The sequence below is a fragment of the Spodoptera frugiperda genome, chromosome 11 (assembly GCF_023101765.2).
Source record: "Spodoptera frugiperda isolate SF20-4 chromosome 11, AGI-APGP_CSIRO_Sfru_2.0, whole genome shotgun sequence".
In the NCBI taxonomy this organism is placed as follows: Eukaryota; Metazoa; Arthropoda; class Insecta; order Lepidoptera; family Noctuidae; genus Spodoptera; species Spodoptera frugiperda.
This window is the reverse complement of record NC_064222.1, coordinates 1,643,677-1,653,434: the sequence shown is the minus strand read 5'-3', so window position 1 is coordinate 1,653,434 and position 9,758 is coordinate 1,643,677. Positions and strand designations below refer to the sequence as shown.

Here is a 9,758-nt window from a genome sequence, read left to right as displayed (position 1 = left end):
GTCTAGTGCATACGAGGTTATAACGTATGATTTGAGTACACTAGAAGAATTTTTAGTAAGTTAAAATAAATTCATCGAAACGGAGTTTCGTTGAAAAATCTTTTTTTGTGTCGAATTTAAGAAATAATTTGCAAAGTGCTATACCATTTTATGATCCTTATTAAATGCGCCAACTTTGGTGAAATTTGCCACTACTAGCGCCATACATAATTTATTCAGTACAGTCACTTAAAGTAAGGTGAAAATTTTATTCAGAGTATTTGGTTCCTCTAAAACTAACAATGTTTTCCAATCTAAAGCAGTTGGCTAAGAATTTATAATTCCATATTACTGGACCACTATTCAGGATAATGTAAGGAAGACTGCAGACGAAAAAATAAAGATTTGTAGCAACAAGAGTCAAAAGACTGGCACAGGGTGTACTTTTTCGTGGATAACACATAAGTCACTGTAATTTAAAAACTGTAGGACTTAGAATTTTTTTATATTTTTCTGATAACATTTGGAACCTTGCCGATCATCTGGTGCCTGTTGGACGTCGACTTCAGGGACACCCTGTATACTATATAATATTATAAAGCTGAAGAGTTTGTTTGTTTGAACGCGCTAATCTCCGGAACTAATTTGAGTTTGTCCGATTTGAATAATTCTTTTTGTGTTGGGGGGTAGTGCATTTATCGAGGAAGGCTATAGGCTGTAAAACATCACGCTATGACCAATAGGCAGCATAGAGCAGAGCGGGTGAAACCGCGCGGAAGTAGCTAGTTATTAATAGCCAGACAATCAATGTTTGAATTAAAAACTTCAATTGGTGATTGATTGGCAATATAATATACATAAGTAGGTATTGACTTATTTATCTATAGTTTTTATTAGATTAAACGGTACGTTAATGTAAATAACGGTTAAGTTTTATTTATTAAATACTTCATGTATTGTACTGTTGATATGCAAATTAGAATAATAACAAAAACATGTGTAAAAGATTACTTGAGTATAAATATTTACTTACTATAATATGTACTTACGTACCTACATGTACATATAAATTATTAATAATTAATAAAATTTTCCAGTATACATATGTACTGTATGTAATTTACTAGTTTTTTGAACGGCTTCATTTACATAGATTTTATGTACTTTTTTTAACGAGGGAAAATCATCCAGTGGCTTATCTCGCCTTGGGCGAGGCGAGATATTGTTAGACTCTTCCTGACTAAAAACCACCCCATTCCTACTCCTATTTTCGGCCGGAGCTCCCGTAAACCCGCTAGGTTGTCCGCAGCACCGGAGATTTTATGTACTTACAAAGATAATGAAGGCATAATAATATGTTCGCATTGTAGGTAAAATCATTAGCATCGACTTCCAAAAAGTACGTCGCCTCACTGACTGATCTCACAACTTTAAAAACGCATTCCACCTAAAACCTTTAACATTGACTTAGTCCAAGAGTCCCTGTAAAAGTCTGACATTGGTTCTCAGAGTGACATGTGTGACAGCCCTAAAGACCCTACAGTCTGTAGACTTCGTGACCTCACCCCTGTTTAGTCAAGGAGCGTCGGGCCGTGACCTTGGTGAAATAACTCGTGGTTCACATCGCCGACTCCGGGACTAGTCGAGCGTTTGTGAAGCGTGTGACGTGAACTTAAATGACTGATAATAATTGGGCTATTTTTGGAAATACATATTATATAGTGAAGGGTAGGGTAAGTTTTTTACATAATTATGACCGTTTCCACTGATACTAAACTATGTAACGCTGCGAGTAATATGTGCTATGAGGATGTGCCGCCGCAAAGTATCTGAACAGGGAAGATTCGCAGCTCGAGTATGCAATGTATCGATAGTAGTTCTTCTTTGTTTTTTTTTTCTTCTTTCCTTGCTTCTTTGTTTTTTTACATTAATGATTACAAAATTTGTGCAGTCGTTATATAGTTATGTATGCATCTATGCGCTTATATTTGGGTGATTAATTTTGATAGCTAATGCTTAAGTATAATAATCTGACATGAACAAGGAAATACGTTAAATGCATTATAAATCTAAAACAATGGTTGACAGGGTAATTTATTACAACAGACTATTTGCGAAATATATAATTATTAAAATTAAACTAGCTTTTGCCAGCGGCTTCGTCCGCATTACTCAGATGAAAAGTATCCTATAGAAAGCCCGCCAGGCACGATCACCTCGCCTGGTCGGAGGATCCTCCTTTTCTTAGGGAACTTTACTCACTGTTCCCTAAATGTTATTACAAACCATAGGTAATCTACCCCTGTTTCAAAATTCGACTGTGTTTAAAGCTATGTATTTATATAGAAAGATACGTACTATGGATGTGTGTTATAAGATGGCTTTCCTAATATCGATATATTGCGTACTCGAGCTGAGTAACTTCCTCGCACAGTTACATAGCTTAGCACATCTCTGGTGGAAAAGCACCCTGACTCTCCCTCTCGCCTCATCGAAGGCGGAAGAAGACACAGGATGATTTTCTCACAAAAAAAAGTAAAGCCTATTAAGTAATGATTTTCCTCTTCAAAAAAAGCCTATTATGTTAATTCTAATATTACTAGGTATTTAAACGTAACTGCAATCGTGTTTATGTCAATCTTGTATTTCTTTATTTATCTCTGATACTTGTTAATTACCTGTTTAAATATTTAATAGGGATGATGACGGGGTATGAAAATCAAAAATCTAATTAATGCGTCAGTTACTTAGGTATTTAATAAAACAAATATTCGACACGCATTTTTTATTTTGGTCATATAAGATGACAATACTTAGATAAACGAATTAAAGTTTAGGAGTGGGGGCGAATACGTCATTTCTACGTATAAAACGTACCAAGAAATGACGTCACGTGATATTTCAAATCGATATATCTTCGAAAGTATTTGTTTCCGAAAGAAAATAAAATACACGTGTTTAATATTTTAAAATAATTTTCTTAATCGTCGTGTAGAAGGACATTAAAATAAAAACTAGTCATCTACTCTATTATTAGAAAAGTATATAATTTATTATCATTTATGTTGCATGTCATATGTCGCATGTCTTAGTGGAACTCAATAAGATGATTTGTAGTTTTTATTGTTATGTAATGACTATGTAATTGTTTTCATTCATTACATCTAGGAAAATATATAAAGAAAATTACCTACTGATATAAGAACTTCGTAGGAGATTCTCCTCCTTTTCATTTTTGGTCTTTTGAGGGGTTAAGTTAGAGAATTAAGAGGTTAGGGAATTTGGGGATTGGAGAGATTAGAGTGGGAGATAATTAAGCCTCCGGTATGAATACCGAAGGCGGAAAACCGACGGTCTACATCGGTTTTCTGTAAGGCCGTGGTGCCACTCCAACCGGCCGATTCGTGCTGAAACCACTTTTCAGAAGCGATTCTTTAGAAAATGAAGTTAGGAATTCCATTTATGGGATTTAAAAGTTCTATATTATATATCTGGTGTTATGCCCTGTATATGTCAACTAATGGAAATTAAAACTCTATTATTGTACCTACAGTACATTTATAGTTCTTATTACCTTGGAGCAAAAAAAAATCTGTTATGTTTAAAAATAATGTATTTAATACATACGAGAAATTTACGGTACAGTACAGTAATGTTTTTACGGTACTTTTTACCTTGGAGGATAAAAAAAAAATAAAGAGATCATAATTATTAATAAGGCAAAGTTTGAAGTATTAAGTAGCTTAGCAAACATTTATTGTTTAATCCGATTATAAAATCAGTAGGAGTATTCTTCCATCGAGAAGTATATAGCTATTGAGAAACTACGTACTAATTATTTATTTAAACAATGAATATAAGGTGAGCGATATGATATATAAACTTATTTACTACAATCTCTTCAGCCTTATGTAATATGTCTAGGCTAGACCTTTATCCTTAGTACAAGTTTGCTTTACGTTAAACAAACACGAAACTAGAGCGCGTTCGGCGATGTGATTGGTTGGTTCATTCGAGCCGGCCAATCAGAGCGCCGAACGCGCTCTCGTTTCGATCTCGTTAAACATAAAACAAACTCGTACTAAGCTCTCTTATTTACGTACAAATTACGTTCGTACGAATCTTCTTTGCTCCCATCCTTCACGTTCAGTCAATTTTAATGCAATGCGATTGTGCAGCGGTTGGGTCAATAAGGTCTTAGGGTCAAATTCCAGCTCTGATTCCATTCCATCTGCCAGTTCCACTTTATATTTCTTCAAGAACGTGATGAGACCAGACATCACTTGCATCTTTGAGAAACGCTTACCTGTAACAAAGAATATTAAAATCTATACTAATATTATAAAGCTGAAGAGTTTGTTTGATTGTTTGTTTGTTTGAAAGCGCTAATCTCCGGAACTACTGGTCCGATTTGAATAATTTTTGTTTTGGGTAGTGCATTTATCGAAGAAGGCTATAGGCTATAAAACATCACGCTATGACCAATAGGAGCCAAGCAGAGCGGGTGAAACCGCGCGGAAGTAGCTAGTCGTTAATATTTCTGTTAGGAAGTATTTCTGTTATTTGTAGCACGGAGTCTGGTATTGTACCCAGCATATGGCAATAGGCTCACCAGCTATTACATGGGACTTATAACACAAATGGTGAAAAGTAGGTGTACATTGTATAGCGGCATTACGTGCCGTAATGTGCACCTCTGCCTACCCCTTCGGGGATAAAAGGCGTCACGTTGCCTTCTGTTAGGAACATGGTAGAGAAATAATAATGAAGTAGGTAATTTTGATAATTTTACTGATATAGGGATAAATAAGCTTAATCGTGTAACGACACGATAAGTTGGACGTTGCCTCATAGCCCCAGGCTATGGAAGTGCCCCCGCCAAAATGAACGCGAAGCAAACACTGCTGTACTATCCTTTACTGAAATCATTTCGCCGTATTTTCAGGCTGAATTCAATTGAATACCTTTGGATAAGACCACAACGCAGAAATCGGTGTCATTTAATGAGCTATAATGGCATATTTAAAATCCAAAATTTTATTTCATTTCATTTAGTTCTGAAGTAGTTAGTTAGTCACTGATAATCATTAAAATAGGACTAGTACTTCACATAAACTCAGAAAGCTGAAATTTGGTACGTATATTTACGTGAGTAAACCGTGGTTTTTCGTTAATTTAGCATGTCTCACAATAGTTATTATACAAATACCTATGTATCTACTTATAGCTTGTTAATAACAATGGTGGATGTACAGTAAGTGGTCACTTTTCGGCTAAGAATGTACTTTTTAGATATGTCCTGATCTTATCGCATATCAACAGGCTTATCATTGAGTGTTAAATAATGTAATTATATTATATATCTATGTATAATTAATTAATTGAAATTATAAAATACGTAACAAATCAGTTTAAGTATAGCCGTCAAACTCAGAGTCATTAATTTAATGGTTACTTAACCTGTCCTTAGCAATTATCGGAACAAAATCATTACTATAATAAAGAATAGTTTGAGTAATCATTAAATGTCTCTGAGTACGGCAGTAGGTCACGGACCTTCTGATAACTACTGTAATATTTGAGATTAGACTTACCTATACACAGTCTGGGTCCAGATCCGAATGCGAAGTACGTATTAGGGTTAATATTCTCCTTGTTTCCAGGCATGAACCGTTCTGGATTGTACTTGTAAGGTTCAGGGAAAAATTCGGGATTATAGTGCATATAGTAAATCGGGATATGGATGCGGACACCTTCATCTAGCTTCAAGCCTGTAGGGAGAACATATTCGTCCATGACCTCGCGAGTCAAGATCCCCAGTACTGGGTACATCCGCATGGCCTCGTACATACAAGCCTCCAAGTAAGGCAGCTCCGTCACACAATCATACACCAGCTTGTTGTTGTGACGACGCATGAACTCGTCCACCTCCTCAGCAGCCTTTTGCTGCACCTCCGGGTTCTTCGCTAGTTCAAACAAAGTAAAACCCATAGTATTCGCAGATGTCTCGAAGCCAGCAGAGAAGAACAAAATACACTGCGCCACCAGCAGCTCATCATCCACTTTCAAATGTATCTTCTTGTCACCCCCTGTCTTCACGTTGCTTAGACACTCTCCAGTTATATGATCTTCTTTCTTCAGATTCAGGAGCTGATCGACAAAGTCGTTTCTTGGTGATGGCTTGTACCCTCGGCTTTCAAAAATACCAGTCAATAACTTGAAGAAGAAACTGTTAATAGCTGAGGGAAATATTTGAAGCCCGATACGGTAGAAAATTGACGGCCATACAGCTCTAAATATAATTTTGAAGCCCCGAAATCTCGACGACTCGAATATTTCGTCTGCCATGAGTAGGAAGGGGTTGTTTTCTTTTTGTGCCATGGTGTTAGACTCCACTCCGAAGGCACAGGAACATATACAGTCCATGGTGTACCTTGAGCATGTCCTTCTCGCTTCAATAACATTTGACATCTTAATTTCGTCGTCCAACATATCTTCGAAGCCAATAGCACACTTTTCAATCAAATAAAACATATTCTTCATCTTGAGGGAAGAGAAGAGAGGAGTCAAGTTTTGTCGAATTACTTTCCACCTGTCACCTGAGCTGAAGAACAAGTTTTGGGTGGTGACTTCTCCATGGGAATATTTGGACGATTCCCTGCCGCTAGTGTAGTAGAAGTCCTTTGTTAACACATGCTTGAGGATCTCGGGGTCTTGAACTACTAGGGCGGGCTCCGTACCGTAGTAAGCTCCGAAGTAGGGCTCATTCTTAAACTTCTTGCACAATTTCTGGATCATTATCCCGGGGTGTTCTTTCTGCAATATATATGTGCCATAGTTGCCCAAAAGAGGCAATGGGTCGGCGTGAGGCACATTCTTATTTTTCCAGTAGCTGAGGTTTCTTGTCGATAGATAATAAATTAAAGATAATATGACGACTACTAGCGACGCGAGAACGACGAGGCCGCTCATTTCGGCTCCGCTGTTGTTAGCAACTGTCGGCGCTTCAGGTCTGCTAATGATAAAAATGAACAGAGACTCCACCCACTAAATATCTTCGCAACTGGATTGACAACAATGTAGATTACACACACAGTGTGTTTTATGACAGAGTACTTATCATGTACGGTATTGTCTACCAAATATTAGCTCATAAGGCAAAGGTAATCGCCGTTTTGGAAAATGATCTTCGATCGTAAAAAAGGTTGTCAAGTTATAACCTGCACTTTATGAGTTCAAGTCAAATTCTGCAGTCCTCCTTTTTTAAATCAGTTAAAAATATACATAAATATCGTAATGTGTTTTTTTAGCCCAGAATCGTTCTAAAAATAGAATAATTTAAGGCTGGATTGATGAAGTAAAAGGTCCGATGTGAGATTTTTTTCAAAATAAATTAATGACCTTGCAGTTGGTTTAAAATTTGTATAATCACTAAAAAGGTTCTTAGTGTCATTATTATTGTATTACATATAATATTTATATATCTATTAACTATTGCATACAATCACATCTTTTTCCAAAGAGGTAGGCTAATGTTAAAATTAGATGTAGTACTCAGCCTTAAAGGGTTAGAAGGCTCACCCCTATCACATTGTATACAATTACAAGTGCGTTGGCGGCCTTTTGGGGGTTAGGAATTTAAGGGTTATTGTGGGAATCGAGGATTGAGAAGATTGGGAAGGGGGGAATTGGGCCTCCGGTAACCTCACTCATACAATGAAAGACAACGCAAGCGTTGTTTCACGTCGGTTTTTTGTGAGGCCATGGTATCACTCCGGTCGAGCCGGCCTATTCGTGCTGAAACATGGCTCTCCCACACTTAAAAGTTTTGCAAGAGTTGGTTTTCCGATAGGGTGGTAGAAACCAACGAGAATTGGACGCTGTTCTCAGACGTTTAACCGGCAAATAAATATCATAAAATTCTTACTTTTTTTAGTACTAATTGCTATTAACGACCACTACAGAAACATTATGATAATTTTATATAAGCATGGCGTATAAAACGCAAATCATAAAACACGTGTGATCTATACATATAATAAAATCGTAGAAAAGTGCTGTCTGTACATTTCAAAATAAAAATAAAAAAAATAGCAGGGGTTATTGTTATGTCGATGTCGAACCCAAAAATGTAATTAACTTTTTTTTTGTCTGTTTGTCTGTTTGTCTGTTTGTCTGTTTGTCTGTTTGTCTGTTTGTCTGTTTGTCTGTTCGTCTGTGCGCGCTAATCTCAGAAACGGCTGATCCGAGTTGGATGCGGTTTTCACGAATATATTGTGGGATGCTTAAATTTACATATAGTGTTTGTTTCATGTCAATCGGTTCATAAATAAAAAAGTTATGTCAAATTAAAGAATCACGTCGAACATTCTATGCTTATACCATTAATCTCCGCAACTATTTGACGGATTTGGTTGAAATTTGGTACAGATATAGTTTAGAACCTTAGAAAGGACATAGATATATTTTTAATTCAAAAATCAAAAAATAAAATAAAAATAAAATAAAAATAAAATAAAAATAAAATAAAAATAAAATAAAAATAAAATAAAAATAAAATAAAAATAAAATAAAAATAAAATAAAAATAAAATAAAAATAAAATAAAAATAAAATAAAAATAAAATAAAAATAAAATAAAAATAAAATAAAAATAAAATAAAAATAAAATATAAATAAAATAAAAATAAAATATAAATAAAATAAAAAATAAATTTATTCCGGACATACAGCGCCATCTATTGTACAATTTCGTATTTATAACGGATTCAATGATTGGGCTGTTCCTATACTCATAGATAGATGGCGTTATCGCGTAATGTAAGTAATCTGTGACAACGTCGTGAGTTCATGTTATGTTTAATATACATTGGTTTGTTGTCCGTAATAAAAAAAAAGATTAATATGAATATGCTTCCTTAAATATTAATATTTGAATTACGAATGTGTGTTTGTGTATTGATTGGTAGGCTTGCCAAAGTACGAGTATCTATATTCTTTAAATATTTTTTAACCAGTTTATACTATGTATAGTGTATAGCCGAATCGATATAAATCATTTTAACATAACTATAATATTATTATAACCGCAATTCATATAAGGGAGTTACCTACGCTTCGGTACTATTTAGAAAATGTATGATTAATTTTAATAAAAATTAGTTTTAGTGGTCCGCGGGTTCTATGACTAAATAGATCATTGTTTTTCAATTAATAAGTTATTTGTTGGGTTTTCACTGGTTTTGATGTTAAACTTTTTATATAGGCAATATTTTTATTTTAAAAGGATCGTATTTTAATTTATGTCCTATGTAATATATTAAGGTTGGATGGTAGATTTAATGTTTCATAAATTATTTAAGCTTCGCCTTATGTACCACTATAGGATACATAATCATAATTGTGTACATTAAAGTCTAAATAAATAAATAATTACTTTCTTAGCACAAAAGTTTTCAATGAGAAAATTCCAATATTATCTTTATGAAAAAATATGTCTTTAACTTTGATATCAACCAATTAACCGTATACATTAGGCTACTATCATGACTGCATGCGGTTACTGAAATGCATTTTTGAAGGTTCCTTATCATACTAGCGACATGGCGAGCGTTGTCAAAGCCCGCGAGATCGGGAACGCGCAACGATCATTACCGCGAATAGCAGCGTGGTTAAAACTGAATTCATTTGTACGCCATTCCGCGACGCAGCCGCGGCATGTTCGCGGCGTATTCGCAGCGCGCCCGTCCCGCTCAACAGCCGCTCGCAAACCGTTAGTAT

At 35.2% G+C, this 9,758-nt stretch overlaps 1 protein-coding gene across 1 annotated transcript; it reads right to left on the bottom strand.

Annotated features, from left to right (window-relative positions):
• Positions 1–3,844: 3,844 nt before the first annotated feature.
• Positions 3,845–7,019, bottom strand: LOC118274504 (cytochrome P450 6B4). Its single transcript, XM_050697029.1, has 2 exons — positions 5,574–7,019; positions 3,845–4,285 (listed from the first exon to the last, which is right to left on the bottom strand). The coding sequence occupies exons 1-2, from the start codon at positions 6,949–6,951 to the stop codon at positions 4,086–4,088; spliced, it is 1,578 nt and encodes a 525-aa protein (XP_050552986.1). The 5' UTR covers positions 6,952–7,019; the 3' UTR covers positions 3,845–4,085.
• Between the last annotated feature and the right edge of the window lie 2,739 nt (positions 7,020–9,758).